We start from the raw sequence: 24488 nt of genomic DNA, 5'->3' as shown, positions 1-24488 counted from the left end.
AAGGGATAAAGAGCATGGGGAAGGTGAAATATGTGGGCGAATATAAAATGCTATTTTTACTTTTATTCTTAAAATTTGTAAAAGTTGTCTAAAGCAATAATAAGATATATTTGGGTTTATAACAGACATGTATATGTATGATGAGCATTAGACCAACAGCACAAAATGTGCAAGGTGGTGTAAATGAAATTGATTTTTTAAAAAAATTTTAAATGTTTATTTTTGAGAGAGAGAGAGAAACAGAGTGTAAGTGGGGGAGGGGCAGAGAGAGAGGGAGACACAGAATCTGAATGAAGCAGGCTCCAGTCTCTGAGCTGTCAGCACGGAGCCTGATGTGGGATTCGGACTCATGAACTGCAAGATCATGACCTGAGCCAAAGTCGGACGCTTTACTGACTGAGCCACTCAGGTGCCCCTGAAATTGATTCTTAATAAAATGTGTTAATACATACAATATGGTACATATAATAATATGTATCATATTAAAGTTCTTAATATGTAAAGCAGTAGAACATTAATTTAGAGTAGACTCTGATGAGTTAAGAATGCATACTGAAATCCCTAGAGGAGCCAGTTTAAAAAAAAAAAATTTAAAAAAAGTATACTTAAAATACCTAGCAGAGGAGACAGAATGAACTCCCAAACATTTCTTATTATTCTTACTTGTGCATTCTTATGTGCTTAGTAAGCTAACCTTTTAGAACTTCTGAGAAAATTTAAAATAATTGGGATTTTTATTAGATCAAATCTTTCAAATTAATTTGAAAAGTCCATTCCATTTACTTCAATATTTTTGTTGCTTTTGCAAGGTTTTCTTTATACAGGTCTAACATATTTTAAGATTACTTATTGTAATTTTATATTTCTTGTGGCTACTGAGAAAGGAATTTATTTTTAAATTACTTATTGCTGGTGCATAAGAATGCTATTGAATTTTTAAAAAATACATATTATAGGGGCGCCTGGGTGGCTCAGTCGGTTAAGCATCCGACTTCGGCTCAGGTCATGATCTCGTGGTTTGTGAGTTTGAGGCCCGCGCCGGGCTCTGTGCTGACAGCTCAGAACCTGGAGCCTGCTTCGGATTCTGTGTCTCTCCATCTCTCAGCCCCTCCCCTGCTCATGCTCTGTGTCTCTCTGTCTCTCAATAATAAATAAACGTTAAAAAAAAAACATAAATCTAGCCATCTCATTAAACTTTTTTATTGAATTGATTTTTCTAGATATATAATCATATTATCTACAATTGATTATTTTGTGACCTTCTTTCCAGTTCTTAAACATCTTAATATTATGTCCTGCCTTATTGCATGGGATGGAATTTCGAAAATAATGTTACATGCAGTGGTAATGAGCGTTATGATAAACAACCTTATTTTAAAGAGAGAAAAAAGAGATTGTCCCCAAGCGTTACAGACGTATCCTTCAGTTATTAATAATCTGCAGTCCACTAAATACCAGTATGCTGTATTCACTTTTATTCACACACTGAACAGACATTCAGTGAATGCCCACTACGAGTTGATCCATATGTTAGGCCTTGGGGATACAGTGTGAATAAGATAGACAGTAAAAGTTCAATAATACAAGACAAAAGGAAGGTTACAAAGCGATCTATGTTCGGCTACCAGAGGAATATTGTCCAGATGGCAGTTGCTATAGACCGGTGTCCGGCTGGGTGGCTAGAGAAAGCTCTGGTGGTGGGAGAGAGAACCCAGAACAACAGACAGTATCAGAGTAGGACTGGGAGAAGTCCACAGTGGGTGGGCCATTGGGGCAGAAGACTGAAGAGCACCGGTCCTGTCAGAGGCTGGGGAGCAAACCAGTTTGCCTTAGCGCAAGGTGAATATACAGTGAAGTTTTACATTCACCTGTGGGGCTCCTTGGAGGCTCTAAAGAGATGTTTCAGGGACAAAGAGGAATCAAAAGGTGGGACTCTGGGTTTGCTCCATGCCCCAACTGGCTCTCCCCAAACCTGAGCAGCATTACTTTGACCTGTTTTGCATACTGAATTTCCATTTATTTATTCCTTCTACACAGTTTTGTTGAACACCTACCAGTGCCAATAGAACCTTCCTGCTGTTCTAGGAACTGGGAATATAGCAGTGAATAGAATAGCCCCCAGGCTCTGCCTTCGTGGAGCTTACATTCCAATGGTGGGGAGGAAAGGAGACCATTAGGGGAATAAATGTATAACCGTAATATAAGTGGAGTGAGAGCAATAGAGAGTTCTTGGAAGGTTGCGATTTTAAATGGAATGGTCCGGAAAAGGCTCCACTAAGGTGACATTTAAGCAAAACCTTGAAAAAAATGAGGAAGCAAGCCATGCAAGTTTCTGGAGACAAAGAGTTCCAGGAAAAGGGAACCATTTGTACCAAAGCCTGAAAAGGGAGCATGTCTAGCAAATTCTAGGAACAGAAAGGAGGCCAGAGTGCAGGCAAGGTGGGTCATAGAGCTTGATATCTTGAACAGATATTTGGTGAATGCCTGCTACGAGTTGATCCATATGTTAGGCCTTGGGGATACAATGTGAATAAGATAGACAGTAAAAGTTCAATAATACAAGACAAAAGGAAGGTTACAAAGCTATCTATGTTCGGCTACCAGAGGAATATTGTCCAGATGGCAGTTGCTATAGACCGGTGTTCGGCTGGGTGGCTAGAGAAAGTTCTGGTGGTGGGAGAGAGAACCCATAGAGGTCACAGCCTTGACAGGAGGCGAGGTTGTATAGAGCAGTGTTGATCCACATGAAGACTTTGGTTTTACTTTTAATAAAATGGGAGACCATCATAGGGTTTAAGTAGAGGATTTACATAATCTCCCTTAAGCTTTTACAGGATCACCCTGGCTGCTGCATTAAGAATAGACTGTTGGGGGCACCTGGGTGGCTCGGTCGGCTGAGCGTCCTACTCTTAATTTCGGCTCAGGTCATGTTCTCATGGTTCGTGAGTTCGAGCCCTGCATCAGGCTCTGCGCTGGCAGTGTGGAGCCTGCTTGGGATTCTCTCTCTCTCTCTGTCTCTCTGTCTCTGTCACTCTCTCTCCTCCTCCTCTCTCTCTCCCCCTTCTCTCTCTGCCCCTCCCCTGCTCATGCTCTCTCTCTCTCTCTCGACATACATAAAACTTAAAAAAAGAGAGAGAGACTGTTGGAAAGCAATAATGGGAACTGGGAGAGCAGTCAGGTGATAAGTCCCCAGTCACATCCCTGGCTATTATGTGACAAATCAGAATATCCTGACTTGTTGGATCTGAAGTCTGAAAGAGAAGCAGAAGGTAAGGATGACTCCAGGGGTTTTGACCTTGTGACTAAAAGGATAGAATCACCATTAATCTTGATGGGGCCAGATTAGGAGCCCGGTGTTAGACACGGTAGGTTTGAGGGCTCTGTTAGGCATACAGGTGGAAACACCAGGTGGGCAGATGGGTTAATGTGAATCGAGCTCAGAGGGGCGGTCTGAGCTACAGAGATCAGTTGAACGATGTTAACTTCTTGATTTTGATAATTGTACTGTGGTTATGTCTGAGCGTGGACTCCCCGCCCCAGAATCAGGAAATGAATACTGAAATACTTAGGGAGAAGGGGCAACCTGTCTGTAACTCAGTCTCAAACAGTTCAGGGAAAAAATAATTATATAGATAGACTGGTAGAGAATAATAAAGCAAATTTAGCATTTGAAGAATCCGGGCGAAAGATATGTGAGAATTCTTTGTACCATTCTTGCACTTCTTCTGTAAGTCTGAAATCATTTCACAATGGAACACTTTTTTAAAAGCGAAGGAAAATACAGACATTCCAGATAAACAAAACTGAGGCAATTCATTGCCGGCACACCTGTGCTGAATGGAACACTAATGGAGTTTTCAGGCAGAAAGAAAATGAACCTTAACTGAAGACACAGAGGACACAGAAATGCAGGCAGGCAAGGGAGGGGACAAATAGAAATAGATATTGGCTGCATAAAATAAGTGTCTTTCTTGTGGGATTTAAAACACATGTATGATTGGGATGTATGACAGTAACACAGGCAGAAGGGTGGATGAACGTGTTGGAATTGTTGGCAAAATGGTAACATTTCTCAATTATATGAAACAATAGTAAGTCAAGAGCGTGTTGTGGTACCTAGCGCATCGGTTCTCAAGACATTTCGGGCCTAGCACCCCTTTCACGCTTAAGAACGGAGGACCCCCCCATTAGGCAAACATTACAGTGATCATCGTTGCGGACACACAGTCCACTGATGGATGCTGAAATTAGAGGTGAAAGTTTGAGAGTCTCTCCTCCAAGCTATTTAGTAACTACAAAAGGAAAGTTAGTAACACTACAGTGAAGAAATCTATCAAAAACCACCTTGACTACAAGCCAGTGGAGGGGAAAGCTGAATTAAAAAGTTGGCAAGAAGAGAAAAGAGGGCATTAAACAGATCAAAAGGAAAACAAATTGTGAGATGAAAGAGATAAACCCCCAAATTTCAGTGTTCACGTTAAATGTAAATAGACTACTCCATTAAAAGCAAAGTTTGTCAAGATTAGATTAAAAAACAAAACAAAACAAAACCTAAACCCCATCCAGGGCTGCTTACATCAAACATACCTCTAATAAAAAGGCACACAGGATTAAGAGTAAAATGATGGAAAAAGGGACTGTGCAAACACTAACCAAAAGAAACCAAGTACTAATACCAGGCAAGATAGACTTAAAAGTGGAGTGAGAAATAAGGAAATTTCAGAATGATCAGTCACATTTCTAAGTATGTATAACCAAATAACATAGCTTCACTGTACAGGAAACAAAATGGGCAGACCTGAAGGGAGAACTGGACAAATCTGCTCTTACCATGGAAAGTTCCAGAACGTCTTTCTTAGGAACTTACAGAACAGACAGAAATCAAGTTTCTAACAACACAGTGAACAAACTTACCACACACACACTGTGTACCTGCACATATGTGTATATGACACTGTACCCAATAAAGACACGAAATATGCAAAAATTTCAGCCTCACTAGTCATCAGGGAAATGCAAATTAAAGTCCAAATGACGTAATCACTTCCCACCCACCAGAATGGCTAAAGTGGAAAAAAACTGAGTCTGGTGTTGGATGCAGAACAACTAGAATTCTGCACTCCTGGTGTGAGTGTGAATTGGCCTGACTACTTTGGAAACTTGACGGTGTCTGTTCATCTGAAATATGCACACCCCATATAATCCAGCAGTTTGCCGCCAAAGCGTATGTGTAAAAATGTGATTAGCACCACTCTGGAACAGACGGATAAATCGTGCTTCATTCTTGTCCCGCGTGAGAGTACTATACAGCAGTCAAAGTGAATGAACCGTGGCTACGAGCACCAGCAGAGGCACCTTGCAGAAGCATAATGTTGAGCAAAAGAAGCCCATTGTGAAAGAATGCTTTCTATATTATTCCACTTATGTAAAGTTCAAAAATAAGCAGATTTCATCCGTGGTGCGAGAAGTTAAGTGGTGACTGGGAAGGATGTGTGAGGGCTGCTCCTGGAGGCTGTTGTATTACTTTTTTTTTTTTTTTTTTTTTTTTTTTTTTTTTTTTTTTTTTTTTTTTAACCTGGATGGTAGCTACATGGATTTTTTCACTGTGTGAAAATACATCAAGCTGTAAGCTTAAAATGTGCTTGCTTTTCTGTACGTATATTGAATGCCAACACAAGTTTACTTAAGACTACAATGAGGCCATTCTTCTACCTTTCAGGATGACAAAGAAAAAGCTTGATAGCATCATGCAGGCAGAGTTGTGGGAAACACATGTAGACTGGTGGGAAGTAAGTGGAAACCACCTCTAAAGGAGAGTTAGGCAGTGTTGATCAAAATCAAAACTACTTGCAGGGACAACTTGCACATGTTTGAATGGCACATGCAAGGACTTGTTTGGGGGCTTGTAATATATGTTCAATAGGGGACAAGTTAAATAAGTTACGGTACGTCCATGAAATAGAATGCCTTGTAGCCACTAAATAGAATGAGGAAGTACTACAGATACTAATAAGGAATACTCTCTAAGATGTCTTAGTTAAAAATAGCAACTTGTAGAATAGTAAAGACTATTCCATATATACCATGCTATTATTTGTACAATACGGATATATATATGTATGTACATATATATGCACACACACATACACTAATATATAAAAAGTGTATTATATGGGTATAGAAAAGCACTTTCATATGTTCATAGACTATGTCTAGGAGGCATCTAAGAACCTAGTAGCAGTGGTTGTCTCTGGAAGATCTAACTGGATGGCCAGGTGGCAGGAGTGGGAGGGGGACAGCCTTTCACTGCATACCCTTTGGTATCTTGGGAATACAGAATTTAACTATGGGAATATATCTGTCAAGTGTTAATTTTTAAAACAATTGAATACCTTTCCCTTAGAGAGGTGTTTTGCAGGATACCGTTGTGTTGCCCCTCAGTAAGTCTGGTACAGCCACATTTTTCTTCACACTGAAACAGATCTTTGGTTTAACACCAGATGACGTGGTTGGCTTTGCAGAAGGGTGCCAAGATGTATGGGGGGGAGGGGGGAAGTTCCCGTGTCAGGGTGCACAGACTGCAGGGTGTGTGGGAATGCACTGATGAGCAGACAGCAAATTCAAGCCTCCTGTGTCATGCCTGCTTGTAAACACAACACTCCTTGAATGGAATGGTAGGCCCCTCCCTGCGGCTTCTAGTGTAATTTTCCTTCTCTCTTTTCTTCTGAACATGTATAAGTTGAATTCAGATTAAGTTAAAAACGATGCAACTCTCCTGCTTCCTTTTGTTCTTTTTTTTTTTTAATGTAATTAAGATCAAGCTATGAATATAACATCTGCTTTTTTATGTCTTAATGTATCAGAAGCATTTTCCCATGCCATCAGAAATTGTTCATGAAAATGTACACAGTCGAACAACAGCACGTAACTGAAATGTGTCCTAATTTCTCTGCTCAGCCCTCTTCACACATTTATGTTGTTCAAATGTTTTTTTTTTGTTTTTTTTTTTTTTAACGTTTACTTATTTTTGAGAGACGGACAGAACACGAGTGAGGGGCAGAGAGAGAGAGGGAAACACAGAATCCAAAGCAGGTTCCAGGCTCTGAGCTATCAGCACAGAGCCTGACGCGGGGCTCAAACCCAAAAGCCATGAGATCATGCATGACCTGAGTCAAAGTCGGACGCTCAACCGACTGAGCCACCCAGGCGCCCCAAATATTTGTTCTTCTTAAAAATATGGTGAGGAACCATTTTTGTACGTTAGTCTCATACTACATTATTTTATTATTTCTGAGAAATTAAATTGTTGAGTCAAGAGGTTGTGAACATTTTTAAATACTCTTGAGACAGAGTGCTGTATTGTCTTCTAGAAGCTTCTCAGTTTGCACTTCCAGCTTTGGGTATTCTAATGCAAAAAACGTCGTTTTTATTTTGAAAGAATTCAATCTTAACAACTTTACCAACACATCTGAATGATATGCCAGAAGTCAGGGCGGGATATCAGTATTTCCTTTGAACATGGACTGAGATTTGGAATGCTTCCCCCGTGTTGTCTGGAATCCTGCCTGTCCCCACCCGCAGGCACCGGGACCTGAGATAGACTGCTTTACTGTCTCTGTAGCTCAGCTTCCTTCCCTGTAAATTGGGAGCCAAAGGGGGCTCCCCTGCCACCTCTGGCCGCATGGGTTACACACCACGCGGCCCACGAGGTCCACGGACACGGTGATGCGGAGCCCTGGAGTCACGCGCCTCGGCGGCCCTGCTCAGGACCAGTATTGGGGTTCAAAGAGTTAAATATATACAAAGCTCCAAAAATTACTCTTTGACAGTTGGGTTTAAAACATTTTGGCCGTTATGTCTAGGTGGAGAGTGAAAATGTGAATGATTTTTAAATTCTCTCTGTGCTTTGTTTTCCATATTTTCAGCAGTTGAAGTGCTATTTTTACTGTCAGTAGATAGATATGCCTATACATTACGGACCTTATGTTCGTATATTAGACAGTATTACATGTATTATATTATAGATAGAAGACAGACAAAATATCCTTTCAACATAAGCACTTGGTGGGGAGGAGGTCTTCCTTAGGGAGGCTGCCATTTAACCAGGTAAGGAAGGTGAAGTCTTGGCTCTCACATTGCCTGGCAAAATAAGCACTCAAATATTTATGGATTTGGTTGAGTTCTAAATATTTATCTCTACGCTAGTAATGTTGACTATAGCAACCAATACCAGATTCGTTCGAGCTACCCAAATAGGTGGTGACAAAATAATTTATGTACTGTATTGACCTATTAGGACATAGCATGTTTTAATGTATTAATATCAGGGTAATATGAGGACTTAAAAAACATCTGATAGCTGCATGGTAATTGAAAGCTTTAGGAAGTTGAATGCCAAACAATAAGCCTTCTGATCTTATACTTAAGATTCAGGATGTTAAAGAAAACCCCAAATGAACCGGCATCACAGTTTAGCTGGGTGACTGAGGAGTGCGTCTCGATATATTGAGCTCTTGTGCCAGCGTTTTCCTTAAGGAACAAAAATCTCCCCCTTGATTTGGGTCCCACAGTAGAGTTGTTTCCCAAATCAGTAACATATGAAACAGCGTATGGCTGTCCCTGCCATCCCAAAGCAAATGTTTGTTTTGTTGCAGTGATGGAAACATTTCCATTGGTGAAGCAAATATTTAGAGCTGAAAGAAACATTTGGGCGGCCAGGATGTGTCAAAATAGAACAGATGCCTGCCTTTTAAAAACACACATTTAAAAAAAAAAAAAAGAAAGAAAGAAAGAAAGAAAGAAAGCCACCTTGTACTTGGCTGCTGTGGTTATAGCCACAATGAGTTAAACAAGAAATTAGAAAATGTGGATATCATTCTAATCCCAGTTTCTGGGCACATCTCTGTACCTTTTTGTGTCTTGGTTTTTCTCTTCGAGAAAATGAGGATAGCCATTGTAAGTGATTTTGCTCAGGATTCAGGGTTTCCCCCCTCCAAATATTCTCTTTGTTCTTAAAAAGTAATCATCCCTTTTGAATCAGAAATATATTCACATGGAATACATTTCATAAGGATAGACAGTGAACAAAGTGCCTTCAGTCTCCGTCCCCAGCTACCAGTCCCCTCCCTGTTTGTAACCAGTATTTCCTGTGTCCTCTCTATTTTATGCATGTACACACAACTAAGTAGAAGTGTGTGTGTGTGTGTGTGTGTGTGTTTTGTTTTGTTTGCACATAGAGGCTCTGTATATCCTTCACGTTTTCACCCTGGGCTCCATATATATTCTTTTTGTTTTTCTTCTTTTTTTGAGGCGATTGATTGATTCTAAGAGTTTGCTTAGTAAAAATGTGCTAGCTGTGTCCGATAGTAGAGAGGAGCAGGCTCGTTCCCTGCTTGACCCTGCCCCCCCCCACCCCCCACCCCCCACCCCCAAACATGGCGCTGAGAATCTGGTTCTGCCTCTGGGGCTCACCATGGGCTGTGGGTAAGTAAGTCACTGTCCCTCTCCAAGTCCTTTTCTCTTGATTTTTAAAACAGAAGGAAAGGGAAAGAATAAGAATAGGAGATAGACCAGATGAGCTCTAACTTTTCTCTCAGATCTGAATTTCTTGGTTTGGCTGTCAAAGGTGAATTTTTTTTTTTTTTTTTTAAACACACTTCACTGCTTCTTCTAAAACAGGAGCAGGATTCCAGCAAGTATCGTTGAAAACGTTTATTAATTTGGCTTTTCTGCATATGCACAAACATACCTTTGGCTTACCTGGCCCTTGGCATTCGGGTAGCTGTGATTCCTGATTATCACACCCTTTGGTCCTTAAAGATACTGCTCGTTCCCCAGGACTTGTTCGGTGCACTGTGGGAGGGCCGACTTCTCAGCCTGTTGCCAAGGACCTACTGGCTCAGACACTGCTGTCCATGACAGCCGGCAACAATATTTGCAATGCTGTTAATCCTTCGGAATTGATGATCAAATAACAAAATCAACTCCTCTTTGTTTTTGTTTTTAATTTAGCGGAGAGGGATTAAAAGGGGAGAAAAAAAAAACCACCCTTTAGACTATAGATCTAAAAATAGACGTCACGGATGCTGATTGGAAACCCTCCCAGTCTTTCATATGAGAGATCTCAATTTGTGTTACACAGAGGGGCAGCTCACTTCTGTCTTGTTCACCAGTTATACTACTCCCCAGAGAAGCCCAATAAATTTTATAGGGAAGTTTCCTCCTTATGCGGAAGGAGCTAAGCTCAGTGACTGGTGTGGCTGAAGTAATTTAGGGCTCCAAGGGAGTACAGTATGTCTGGCTTGTGGAACACCGTATCCGAAGCAAACGTACAAAACCCGGTCATCTCCGTCTTTGATACTACAGAGCTCTGGATCCCGTGGCCCCAGCCTGCCCGATTTGGGAGGGAACTGCTCCCCGCAACTTGCATTTCATTCACCGCCCAGACGGTCCTTCTGCGTGCTCTATTGGTAGCGACAGCAGAGCTCGCCACTGCTGTGTGCTGGCGTTCTCACCACTAACCGTCTGAAACCTCCAAACTTGGACTTGGCTGAGTTTTTACGCCTCTCGTCTGCCTCTCTGAGACGGAGAGATCCTCTCCCACTGCCGTCTCTCTTCAGACTTCCAGTGGAGCCGGGCTGCCCGGTTCCTCAGTCTTGAAGCTAACCGTGCAATACGTTTTGCACTGGCTTTTTACTCGGTGATTTATACTCGGAGACGTGGCTGGGTGATATCCAGTGTCCTTTTGTCTTTGTGTTTATTTTTCTTGCACATTTAATGTATTTAAAGGATATATTGTCTTTATGGTTCACTGGGATAAGGAGGGGGTGGGTGCAAGTTTTAATGAGAGGTCCCCGGCTCCCTGTGTTGAGATGAGAATTATATTCTCGATGAGATATCTTTCTTTCTTCCCTTAGGTGGCAGGAGGCAGTGTTTTGCTGCTTTTTGAAATAGCATTTCTACCTAACGATTTTTAGAAGGGTACTGAGAGGACGTTCAATTTCAGGACATCATCAGCAACTTTTCTCCTGTTGTCTGAACTTTCCTCATTTAAGGAGACAGGGAAGTCTCATGTCTTGTTCCCGAATTTCCGTATCAGTATCAGGATGGTGGGAACCAGCCCTACCATCAGATCAATTTTTATAAAAACTGTTTCATTCGGGGCTGATGATGTTTGCAACTAGTTTTCTCAAAAACTGTTTGCACTGCGTGGGAATAGTTAATCAGTAGAGGAGAAAGCACTTGGCTTATTTGCTTAATATTTTAACCAAGTGAATTAGACAGGTTGGGGGGCTGGGGGAGGGGATAAGAAAGTGGGTGGGGGAAGCCCCATAAACAAGGTGATATATAATATTTTTTTTGTTCTCCTTTTAAATAAATACCGATCAGCTTTATGTTCAGAGACAATAGGAGCCGTTGGCTTAAATTTGCAGTTTACTGTATTTATGGCTGTAATATCAAGGTGCTGCCGTCGTAATTTCATGCCCCAATGAGAAGAGCAAGGTCGAAGCAAATGCTTCCATCGGCATCTGCTAACACACTAACTCATAAACAAGGCCCGGCTGGATCAGGTGGCACGGAATAATACAGGCTAATGAAATACAGCACAGCTTTCCATTACTGTTAGTTTTTACAGTGTCGTCATTACGTGTAATTTATGTTTAAAAAATTCAATTTTATACAAGGCACTGGGAAATAGGGGTCTACAGGTCATCCAACGACTTTTAGAGGCTCTGAGAGTCCTTATTGTACTCTACTGTTCCAACAAAATGTTAATAAAATAAAATAAAAATACTTTTTTCCCCCCTTTCCCCTCCCCTAGCCTTTTCTGAGAGAGTTGATTTTTCTTTTAATTTGGGGAGTATTTTTAGCCAGCTGTCTTCTCTGCCTCATCTCCTCTCAGAGTGTGTGTGTGCATGGGGAGATAACTAGTTGTGTTCTCAGAGAGGTGACCCCCGCACGGTCTCCGCGCGTCCCAGATGAATCACCCGAGTCCTACACACGGAGGGACTGTGATGGGGGAGGCAGATGGCCAGAGTGGCCAGCCCGCAACCGCCACCCTGCGTCGCTGGCCCTCTGGCCCTGTTCCCTGATCCCAGTCAGACTTGACATTTTTATTATAAAACTCGGGCCAGGCTGGAAGGTGCCGTTGGGTGTTCATTACCTTGCTCATTTCCAAACTATTCCTAGCCCTGCTGTCCCGGTTGTTGTTTGACCTAAAAGACGCAGACAGTGCTGCTGTCTGCTGTCATCTGTCTTTCTGCTTCACCTGCACAGGGCCGGGCCCCGTGGCAGTGCTCAGCGGTCACTGAGGACAACATTGAGGTGACTTATTCTGAGAAGCCCTTGCACAGCCAGTCCCGCAGGAAAAAGGCAGCTCTTCCCCGTGCCCAGTTTTGTCTGAGTCCCTGCAAAAGGACCCGCAGCAGCGGCTCCCAGAGTCAACGGTTTGGTTTTGTTTGCATTTTAACCGAAACCTTTAGAAAAAGAAAACAAATCGGTCTTCTCGGGGATACAAATAAGCAGGTGTGGCCGCCCCGAGGCCGATCACTTCAGCTGCTGCGGCAGTAACATGGGGCTTTATCAATCAATAGCTTGTAGCTTGCTCGCTGAGTTCTTTTAAAAGAATCCCACCCTGGAGAAAGTGTTGGAAAAGAAATCCTTGCCCCACCTTCTGCACAAGAGCAGCAGCCGCCTCCTCGGGAAGGGCACTGGTTCTGAAAGTAGATTCCAGAGAAGGGAAAGAACAGCAAGTCCACCCCGATTCCGATGCCCGGTGCGCACGACCTTCACCTGCACGATCAGAACTGAGAGCTCTTGGTTTGGCCCGTCAGGCAGCGGTGGTCTTACGGGTGAAATGGCAGTGCCTGTCAGAGGGAGGCGCCTGGCCTCCCGCTCACTTGGGACAGGTGCCCTCGCCCCGTTCTCTTCCTCTTGGCTAAAGAGAGCTCAGTGGATGGAATCACTGAGCGGGACTTTCTTAGTTTTACTCTCTATCAGCAATACATTTTAATTGTCACAGACCAGGGCTGATAGCTCTTGGAATTGGCAAGTGGCGGGGGTGAAGTTACTGAAAGCATCTAAATGCAAAGGGCTGGTGATATCAGATGATGCAAATTGACACCCCAACTAAGGAAGATTTTCGGCTTTATTGAAATTGGCTAATTCTCCCAAAGGCAGCAGCTAACGGAAGACTTGAGGCAGCTAGGGGAGGGGAGGAGTTTGCCTGCCACAGGACGGTGACACCCTTCACCCCCCGTGTCTGCTCTGCTCAGCCCTTGCTCGGGTCCCTCTGCGGTTAGATTATTCCTTGCAGATAGCAATCAACTGGAAGGAAGTGTGTGTGTCTAATTTGCATGAGATTATTTAAAACAACAACAAAAAAAAAAGGTCTGCATTAGTCAGGGTGATGGTAAACAACGCAAAGAGATGCCTTTTATAATATAGCCAGTGCCTCAGCGTTCACAGGCAAATATAATTCACTTCCAATTGGCGGTTTCCTTTATTATTCCTTTTAACCTTTTGGATTCTGCAAGGTCTCCATCTAAGCTGTCTGCCGTTTGTCTCGTGGGGGTGGGTGGGAACCTGGATGTCCTGCATGTGGGTCCTGTGCCCCAGTCCCTCTTCCCTGAAGTCAGGGTTGTTTCAGCACCAGGAGCCCATGACTGGGTAGGTAAGTGTTGTGTCCTGAAAGAGATGACCCCCGCCCCCCTTCCTGCCGAGGCTCTGAGAGTCCCGAATGAATTACCTGAGTGTACAGAGTCCTGAACCTGGTCTGTCCTCCCCACTGGGGCTGGGGCACTCAGAGGGAGAGGACACCAAGAGAGGCACAGGCACCAGTCTGTGTGAGGGCTTAGGATTTATTGGGAGTTAGACTATTAGAACGAGGCAGGGACCCTCGACCCTTGTCCCTCTGGGGTCGTTCAAAAAGTTGTGTAGGTGTCATTTGCAGATAGGATCCAGGCGTCGGCTTCCCGTGTTGTTTTGGCATAGCCCCAAAACACCATTCGTCGGCTCTTACCTGAGGCTGGGCTGCCAGCATGAGAGTGAGAAAGACCATTTAGTGCTTCTCTCAACCTCTCACAAGCTTGAAGACTTAGGACGGAATTTGGAATTTCGGAGCCTACCCTGTGTTGTTTCTGTGCTGGGGGCGGGGGGAGGGTGGCCAAAGCCTTGGGCTGTCAGCAGGCAGCACCACGCCCTAACTGGTATGATCAGAGGCATGTTTTCACCTTGCTTGGGTCTTAGTTGTTGTTTTTTATCTGTTAAATGAATGCAATGGCTGGGATAATGGTCCAGCTCTGAAATTATATTATTCAGTGAGATCATGAAAATACTGATTTTTTTTTTTTTTTTTACAAGAAGAAAAGTGATTCATTTTATGTAACTAAATCAAAGTCCCGGCCCTCTGGAGGATTAGGGATATCAGAATTCCAGCCAATGTAAATTTAGAGCATCAAATGATAAGGTCTCTGAAAAACAAGAGCTCGGAAGGAAGTGCTGATGCCCTTTAACCGCAGCCTCACTGGTGGGCTCGGCTGCAATAATGCAAGGAACATGTTTTATTAGGAAAATAGGCTCCGTAAAAGCCCGGGGCCAGAGGGCAGGACAGCGGGCAGGGAGTGCTGTCCCTTTAACCAGCTGCAGCTCTCGGGGCCGTAGCACAGCCCGTGACTTACTGTAGATTTCCCCAGCGCTAAACATTATCGTACTTGTTTATATTTGAAAGAGCCAGAAGGGAAAATGAGAATGCAACTCAATGCTCCTTTTGGGAAAATTATCCTCATTTGCAGCCAGCGGCTGACAAGGCACACGAACCACCAGGTTTATGAAATTCTGTAGTGTCCCAGTGACCATCAGCCCGTGCTGACGCCGCACGTGCACGCACTTCTCCAAGCAAGCGGCTGATGATGAGCCGGTTAGAGTGGGCCTTTCCTGCTGGAACCCTGGAAGGGGTTCCCCTCCCTCTCTGGAGGTTGACTGGCAGGCACTCTCGGGCTGGATGGAGCCCGAGAAGCACACGCTCAGGGTTCAGGGGTTTTCCTTCTATCCTGCCCTTTTCTCTCGGGAGGCCTTGGGAGCAAGCTGGGCCATTTGGGAGGAGGAACGTCCCGTATAGCCCCCCACATACTCAGAGGTAGCTTTTGTATCTGAAAGCGCTCAGCGCCAGCCTTTTCATCTGCCACATCAGTCTGTTGAGAGCGGGGTGCGCCGGGGGCCACCCCAGCAGCGTTCAGGCTTCACAGCAGGGTAGCCTTGCCCACCACTGGCTGGCTCCTCTGTGTGTGGAGGGGGAAGGGGCAGAGCTGCAGTGTTAAATGGGGACAGGCCTCAACCGCTCAGCATAGGGAGGGGAACAAAGGGTCCGGGGCCGTGCAGAGTAGTTCGGGCCTTCTCCCTGACCACTTACTTGCGTAGGGCCTGAAAAGTTGGAGAGGCGCTCGGCCAACTACAGGCCCGTGAGGTGTGGGGCGGCGCTGTGCTTCGGAGCATTAATGTGCCCCATCTATTAGCCCCTCGGCACAGAGCATGCGGCACCAGGCTCTGGAAGATGCTGATCCTCTGAAGCTCCTTGTACTTGATGCACCCCCAGGGGCAGATACACCATGATGTGGCCTCTAATGGAGAGCTGCCGACCAGATGGGGAAAAGCTCTCGGCTCTCGTTTCAGAGCCTTATGTGGCGGCCGCACTGGATCCTGGGATTCCTGGAGCAGCACCGGCCGGCCGGGGTGGCCTTCGTGGGCTGGCCGTGACCTCCCCGCCGCTGCTCCCGCTCTTGGCGGCCCGAGCACTTTCGTACCCCCTGTAGCCACTTCTCGGGCCCGGCCCGCGGGGAAGTTTCTCTCACGCCTGTGCGCCACACTCCGTTCCTCTGCTCCGGGTTGGTTGGCACCCTCGTCCTCTTCCCCCAGAGCCGGTGGCCCCTGTCGGCCTCAGCCGTGTGTGCCCGCGGGAAATGGGGTCCCCGCGGTGCCCCCCCGCGCCGGCCTTGTATTCTTCCACGGGCAGATCCTCTCCCCACGCTGTAGCCACTGCAGATGGCGCCCTGCTACTCCCTGCCGTCCGTCCCGAGCGCAGTGTGCTTCAGTGTCAGGAGGATTAAAACAAAGGGAAGCAGAAAAGCTAGCCAAAGGCGGTACAGGCAGCCTCTGCTAGGCTGGGGCAATAACCATCTGAAAGTTTGGGCCTGGCCTGGTTTTGATCTGTTTTCTTGTTTTATTTTCTTCTTTACATTCTATATCCCATTCATACTAATCACAGTCAGTCCTGATTTTTCTTTTTATTTCTGCATTTGTCATAAAATAAAGCAAATTATTCCCGTCTTCGGAAACGATCGAGACTAATTAGTCGTCTCACCCAATAATTAGTTTTTTGTTTCCCTGTCTGTTTTCATGCATTATTGTTAGTTTTTTCCCCTCTTTTTTTAACACCATTACAGATTAAAATGAGCCACATTTGCAGTTGATGGTATCTGTTTTCGGGGGAAGAATGGAGAATTGCAGTACGGAGCGACTTCAGAAGCAGCAATAAACTCAAGGATAAATTAAGGAAATTGAATGAGCCACATTTGGAAGCAGTGTTGAGGCTAATATTCTGTCGCTTAAGGTTAAATTGCAACCGGGAGAGGTTCCGGAGAATCCGAAATCGGGGAGGAAACTTACCAGGATGCTAGGCAGTCTGTGGCTCTAGGGGTCGTTTCTCAATGAAGATTTCGTTGCGGCCATGGACAGTGGCAAAAGGTATTCACCTGCAATTATGTCCTCTTCTCCCCCAGGGCTGACGGATGAAGAGATCGATTTGGCTTTCCAGCAGTCGGGCACGGCTGCCGAAGAGCCTCCGTCCTTGGGGCCGGGCACACAGGTGGTTCCTGTCCAGCCCCCTCACCTCATTTCTCAGCCGTACAGTAAGTCACCCGCTCAAACGCCTGCTGTAACCTTGATTGGGGTTGAGGATTCCGGCCACAGAGCAGGGCTTCCACCTCCCAGACTCCGCAAGCAAGCGTAGAGCCCGGGATGAGGAGATGGCTCTTGGGTTTTTCCAAAAGAACGTGACACACCCAGATCCCCTCCTAGACAAACTTTTAAATATGTGACAAGGGTGTAAGCAGAGACAAGGGACCAGAATAAATGAGTTTATTGTGTTGTTTCATACATTTGGGTTACAAGCAAGAATCTGTAGAAGTGTTTCTTGGTTCTGTTTCCAGTTTCTTACATCATGCGTTTGCCCGTCACTCTTGCACGAATAAGAACATGAACGTCTGATTCATGACTGCATTCTCGTTTGCTCACTGAAATAACTTCTCTCCTAATTTTATTTTTTAAAGTTAATATTAGTAGATTTAAGGCGGTGTCTCCCACCCACCCCCTTTCTCCCGCTTCCTTCCTTCCTTCCTTCCATCCTTCCTTCCTCCCTCCCTCCCTCCCTCCCTCCCTTCCTCGTCCTGGCTACACCATGTATATTTATGCGTTGACAGTCTGTTGGAGAATTTCAGATTAAATGTAAAGGTCCTTTTTGAATGTAGCTTTTAATTGTTACATGAGAACATGACCCATGTTGTTTTTAAGTGAAGCTGTTTTAGGAATAAAGGTTCGTCAAAGTAGTAATGAGTGTCCAAACCTTCAAAAATACAGCCAGAACCCCTTCTTTAAATCACTTATAAAAAGTCTAAAAATGGTTAAAATTGACTTCAGAGTGATGGAAAATAGCTCCAGTTTCGTGTCTTCAACGTAACTCAGCCTTGGATCTGTTGTCTTTCAAGACGCCTTTTCTATAATTGTCTTCATTTTAATTGTCTATCTCAGAAGTTTTAGTTTTTCAAAACATGTTAATTTAAAACAGTGCCTATCAGATTTTGAAAGGCCTAGCTTTAAATGCCAGGCTTGATTGGACCCTTACCACGTGGTCTGGAGCTACCTTCCGGCTCTTGCTTTGCTGTCCTCCTCACTGGCCCCGGCATCACAGGGGCCCGGGGTGTCACAAACCTCACTTAGATCTGCCCTTTCTTTTGCTTTCTGGGTGAGGCTGAATGGGTGAGGCCAAGTAGCACGCTGTCAATTTCACCTCATCCGTGGTCACCTTGTCCAGCGGAACACCGGTGTCACGTGACCTCTGGGACCAGAGAAATGGTGCTCAGCAGTGAGCCTTGTATTGGAGCTTCTGAGTCAGTAGCAACTACTTGTCAGCCTAGGACTCACTCCTCCTTCCTGGCCAGTATTCTTTCCGATCTATCGTGTTTTTCTTGGGTCACTAAACATGCTCTTCGTGGTTCCTTTTAACCAAAGGCCAGCTCTCCACACTTTTTCTTTGGTTGTGTCCCTGGGCCCAGCCATTTAATGGCATTTGTTGAGGACAGGCAGTGGCAGCTGGGGTGTAGAATTTTCTAAGACGCACATCTGTTCTATTCCAGCTGTTTTCTCCATGCTTAAAACCAAGCAGGTCTCTCAGCTACTTGGAAACTTCTTGCTCAGAACAGATTCTTCTGGTTGGTCACAGAGTTGGCCTGAAACATCATGCATGTGCCTACTTTTGGTAGACACAGAGGGTCATTTACACTGTTGGTCTTTCTGAAAGAGGTGAAAGAAAGAGCTGGGGGGGGGGCAGGACTGTCATTTAAGTTATTCTTCTGTCCAGGTCTCTCTGAGAAAAAGCATTACATGTTTAGGTATTTAGGTAGGAGTATTTTTAAGAGACTCCCAGCCCTAAAAATAAAATACATCTTCTTAGAGACAGACTCCTTCCTGCTTTGACGCTAGTGTAAAAACAATGGCAGTGGCAATTTTAAATCCCTGAAGTTTCTACTTGTCACTGCTGAGCTTCATCCCTCTGGTACTGCCGCACCCGCTCCTTTCAGCTCCGGGGGTGACTCTACCTCTACACTTCTGTACTTTTGCCAAGAGGTGTCAAAACTGCTCAAAAAAAAAAAAAAAAAAAAAAAAAAGCTTGATTTTGATTAATATAGAGAAACAAGACTTTGCCTGACTGATAATAAAACTGATAAATGACATTTGAATTACTTGTAGCGGTAATTTATTACATAAAATATCTTTTATTTGACATGCGATTAGTTGCTGGAAGCATCACTCAATCTGACTAGTTTAAACATGCTCTAAAATGAACCCCAGTAAAAACCAGGGCTGTCTGCTGCTGGCGTTATGAAATATACTAATCCTGGAGTGAGGAAAAAATCTGACTTTAAATATTTAAATGATTAATTGGGTTTATATATTTTTTTTACCTTTCTAACCCCCTTAATTACAAGCAAACTCAGGGGAGTTTCTGAACTAGGTGTGCAATCTGCATGCTTATCACTGAGGCATTGTCTGCGTCCCAGGAGGGATTTATGGCCTCCGCTCATGTGTGTTCCTGCCCATTTTACATCCAGAGCCCTTGCCTTCCCATGTCTTGGCTCTTTAAGGACAGACATTCCATCTCTGAACCCAAGCCTAGAAAATGGGATTCTCTGGGCACAGCCCCAGATGCTCATGCCTCGGGGAAGGATAGCTTTTTCAAGACCACCTCCGGGAGCCCACTGCTCTTGAATGATCACCTCTGGTCTTGCCGGCCCTTCTGCTTCATGGCAGATGTCCCACTCGGTGCCTCTTTTGGTGTCTCGGCTCTTTGGTGAATGTGGTTGACCTTCAGATGGTAGTCAATGGCCTGTGTGTCAGCAAAGAGAACTTGGACACCTGCCGGCATCAATCCATCCGCATTTATTAAGCACCTATCGTATACTCAGTACACTATCGCCAGAGATACAAAACGTGATCCTTCAAGATCCTGTAGGTTCTCTGGGAGAGAGAAGATAAACTCTTAAGAAAAGATAATAGTATAAGACATTGTGATTTAATGCCAAAATTAATTACACAGACAAGAAATTTTGTAAGAATGCAGAAAAGAGAAAAATTAATGTGGGCTAGAGAAGTCAGAGAAGGCTTTGTGAAAGCAGTAGGAGGCTGACACCGAGGGAAACTCGGTGTCACCTGGTGTGAGAATAAACCCGTGTTGTCAGGGCTGAAAGGAAAGTCGGGCAGAGCTCAGGAAAAGTCAGGCTGGGATTCGAGAGGAAATCTGACGTTCTCTGCTTCTCGTTTTGCTTTCTTTTTGTTCGACGTTGAATCGGGAATCAGTATGTGTGGACATCTGTGGTGCCTGCCCAGGCCCAAACATAAAGTTCTGCTGAATGCTCGACTGATTGGTTTGTTCCAGGCTGATTTTTCTTCTTTCCTCCCAAAGAAACAAGAAGCAAGGTAGCTTTGAGAGTTAGGCAGGGCCAGCGTAAATTTTGTAGGGTCATATGTTTTTCCTAGGCTTAAATATTTTCCCTCACTGTCTTTGGTAACCAATTTAGGTCTTTCACAGACGGACCTATAGCTTCAGTTAGGGTGTAAATGTGTGAGTGATGAAAGGCTTTGACACCTCGATTAGAAATCCTGAGAGTGCATGGTCTTAGTTTGCTTCTTCATAGACCTGTTTAGTAGCATATACTTACCCTCGATTATCTTCATTCAGTGAGCAAGCACTTTTTACTATATTCCTGCTATGGGCCAGGCACTGTGCTAGACCCCGGGGACGAAAAGATTAATAAGGCCTATCTGCCGTCTCCTGTGTTTCCTGTCCAGCCGGAGAGGCAGTTAAGCAAAGAGCAGTGCCTCTGAGGTAGATCCGGGTGAGGCCAGTGGCACAGACGAGGCAAAGCGGCACTTCATAGAACAGGGGATGCTTCGCTGGGTGTGAAGGGCCTGGGGGAGGGGTGACTGGTTCATTGACCAACCAAGATGGACGAGAGCATCCAGGCTAAGGCAAAGGCGTGTGGACATGAAGCCGTGTGATGTTCAGTGGCCGGAGCCTGGGATGGCAGTGCCAGAAGGGAGGCCTGGCGTGGGAGGTGGCAGCCAGGTCATCACCCTCACGGAGGAACAGTCAAGAGCACACTGAGTATTTCTCTTCAAGATGCGTCATCGGATTATTTTTGAGGCTGTATTACCTGTTTGATGATCCTGTTCTTAGACTAATATTAAAACCATTTGTATCATCTGAGAAGATGCTGCGTGGGGAGCTAGGGGAGACATTCTGGGAGTGTGCTGGATGAGGCGGTGGTCCACATGTTCTGCCTGTAACTCTTCTCCTCTTCTTTGCCTGGCCAGCTCGTTGCTGTTCTTTGGGATTGGGGTCAGCTGCCAGCCCCTCTAGGGACTCTTTCAGATGCCTCCATTCCAGTGGGATGGAGGTTCCCCTTGGCCTGCTCAGCCCTGCTCACTTTAATGTTTATTCACTGTCTTTTCTATTAAATCATGAGTTCCTTGGATTAGAGGCAGGTTGTTTGTTTTTGTTGTGTTGTGTTTTGTTTTTTTAATCTATTACCCAAGGCTGTGACTTAGCAGGTGCTCTAGAAGTGCTTGTTGAGTGGATAGATGGTGGTGGAAATGTGCCCGAGAATTAAAAGGCTGTCTTGTGTTACCATCAGTTGGGAGGAGCTTCCTGGGGAACCAGCGAATGGGACCTTCTGTGTGCTCGGCCGTGCAGGCCGTGGGAGCAGAGGACGGGCCTTGCCTTCAGGAGGCCATGTAACCACTTAGAGGGAATACCAGTGCTTGGGGAAGGACAGTAAAGACTAACCCATGCCACCTTGCTTGGGGTGAATGGTGAGAGCTTTTGGAATTTCTGAAGACACATCTCACTTTTTGCTTATATAGAAGTTACTGGTTTGTGTATTGAAGAAAACATTTCTCTAACTTTTAGGAAATTACATTGTTCTTCTTTTGTCCAAGTGACTGGTTTAGAATAGCAGCTTTTCAGGAGTGAGCACCCCGTCCGTTCTGTTTGCTTTGTGCCACACCCATAGTGGAGCCATGCGGGTGCCGCATAAATGCCATTTGTAGATACCGAGGAAGGCCAGTGTCCCAGGCAGGAACCAAGTGAAGAGATCCATTCCCTAGGTTTTTTCGGCCAGTGAAGGTGTCTTTGGTGTTGGTGGTAGGTCGGATTATATCTTTGCTCACAGTGCACTGTGTTCATTTTATAAGATTCCTCAACAAATAACAGAAAACCCCAAATAAGAGTGACCCAAATGAAACAGAAGAGTATTTCTCGGTTATGGTCATGTAGGTAGCCGAGACTCTCTGCTCTGCATCTCTGACACCTGGCTGGCATCTGTCTTGTGTTCCAGCGTGACTTCCCCAACTCCCACCCTCCCATCTGCTGTCCAGCCAGCAAGAGTGAGGAGAAGGAGAGTAAAGGACCCACCTCTTGGAAATTGCCCCCATCATTTTCACTTCCTGCCCACTGGCGGGAACTCGGTCACATGGCCACACCTGCCTCTACAGGAGGCTGAGAAATGCAGTCCTTGTCCTGGGGGGCCACGTTCCCAGCTTTTCGTATCTCACAGAAAGTCTGAGTTAGAATGAACACTGACTTCAGGATGATGGTTACCTCTGGGTGCAGAGGAGCACACGGCTAGTTGCAGTGGTATTTGGAAAGCTTTAGCTGGTAAAGTAGGTGGGTTTAGAATTGCTGATTTTATTATTACGCTTCATAACATATAAATGTTATATTGTTTTGTATGTATCATAACTTACCAGAGGGCATTTTTAAAAGTTGAATTTGGACTAAAAATCGAACCACCCTATGATCTAGCGATTGTACTACTAGGTATTTACCCAAAGCATACAAAAATGCAGACATGCACCCCAATGTTTATAGCAGCGCTATCAACAATAGTCAAACAATGGAGAGAGCCCAAATGTCCATCGACTGATGAGTGGATAAAGATGTAGGATATACATACATATAACGGAATATTACTCAGCCATCAAAAAGAATGAAACATTGTCATTTGCAGTGACGTGGTTGGAGCTAGAGTGTATTATGCTAAGCGAAATAAGTCTGTCAGGGAAGGACAAATAGCATATGATTTCACTCACATGTGGAATTGAAGAAACAAAACGGATGAACATATGGAAAGGGGGGGGAAGAGAAGAGAGGGAAACAAACCACAAGAGACTCTTAATGATAGAGAACAAACTGAAAACTGATGGAAGGAGGTAGGTGGGAGATGGGCGAAGTGAGTGATGGATATTCAGGAGGCACTTGATGGGGCACTTGGGTGGTTTAGTCGGTTAAGTGTCTGACTCTTGGTTTTGGCTCAGGTCATGATCTCACGAGTTTGTGAGATCGAGCCCTGCATCTGGCTCTGTGCTGGTGGCTCATAGCCTGCCTGGGATTCTCCGTGCACCCCCCCGCCCCCCGCTCTCTCTGCTTCTCCCCCGCTAGTGCTTGCACTCTCAAAAAATAAATAAACTTAAAAAAAGAAAGGGGCACTTGTGATGAGCTCTGGGTGTCGTATGTAAGTGACAAATCACTGAATTCTCCTTAAACCGATATCGCACTGTATGTTAACGAACTAGAATTTGAATTAAAAAAAAATTTTTTTTTTTTTTTAAGTTGAATTTGAATTCTCAGGTCTTGCTTTTCCCTTTGGTCTCAGCTGCTAACTGAGCAGAGAGAGAACGTAGAGCCCCCGCTGCTGGGTCTTGTTCTCAATCACTGTTGGCTCCCTCCAGCTCCACTCCTCGTTTTAAAAATTCTAACAACTTCTTTTTCTAAATCAGCTTTATTGAGGTATCATTTACCTAAAATAAAATGCACTTACTTGTACAATGCGACTTTTGGCAGGCATACACTGTGGGCATCACCACATTGTAGAACATTTGCAATGCCCCAGAAGGTTCCCGTGTGCCCTGTTCCCAGCCAGTCCGACTCTGGGGCATCCCTTGGTCTGCCTTCCATTGCTTCTGATGAGATTTTTTTTTTTTCCCTAGGGTTTTATATAAATAAAATGGAATCCTTCAGTACACACTCTCTTGTCTGGTCTTCCCCTCAGCATAATGTTTTTGAGCTCTATCCAAGTCACTGTGCATATCAGGGCTTATTTCCTTCTTATTACTGAGTGGTATTCCATGGTGTAGGGGCATCTCAGTTTGTCCATCCACCAGCGGATGGGCTCCGGGCTGTTTCCAGTTCTGAGCTATTACCCTTAAAGCTCTTATGAATGTTTGGGTGCGAGTCCGTATGTTTCTGTAGCTCTTGGGTAAATGCCTAGGAGTAGAGTTGCTGGGTTATATGGTAAGTGGATGTCTGTCTCCATACGAAACTGCCAAACTGGTTTTCAAAGTGGTCGTACTATTTCACGCCCCCATCAGCAGTGAGAGATGCGGTGGCTGAGTATGGGCGCTAGCAGTTGGTATTCTGGGTCTTTTTAAAGTCCGCCATTTTAATGTGTATACAGTGGTATCCCACAGTGGTTTGAGCTTACATTTCTGGGATGGCTAATCCTGCTGAGCATCTTTTTACGTGCATATCGTCCATTTGCATGCCTGCCTTTGTGAAGTGGCCCTTGCCATCTTTTGCCTCTTTAATTGTCTTCTTGAGTTGGAAGAGTTCTTTATGTCTTCCGGATTCACATGCTTTGTCAGGTGTGTGTGGTGTTTGT

At 44.8% G+C, this 24488-nt stretch overlaps 1 protein-coding gene across 2 annotated transcripts in view; it reads left to right on the top strand.

Annotated features, from left to right (window-relative positions):
* The window catches only part of PEX14 (peroxisomal biogenesis factor 14), a 143126-nt gene that overhangs the window by 98172 nt on the left and 20466 nt on the right, over positions 1-24488 (top strand). For both annotated transcript variants that reach the window (XM_078452440.1, XM_060622118.3), the window contains exon 4: positions 16776-16904. In XM_078452440.1, coding sequence (XP_078308566.1) covers positions 16776-16904 — 129 coding nt within the window. The remainder of the gene's footprint in view (positions 1-16775; positions 16905-24488) is intronic.

Source organism: Panthera onca, chromosome C1 (assembly GCF_046562875.1).
Source record: "Panthera onca isolate mPanOnc1 chromosome C1, mPanOnc1 haplotype 2, whole genome shotgun sequence".
Classification (NCBI taxonomy): Eukaryota; Metazoa; Chordata; class Mammalia; order Carnivora; family Felidae; genus Panthera; species Panthera onca.
This window is presented reverse-complemented; position numbering and strand designations above follow the sequence as displayed.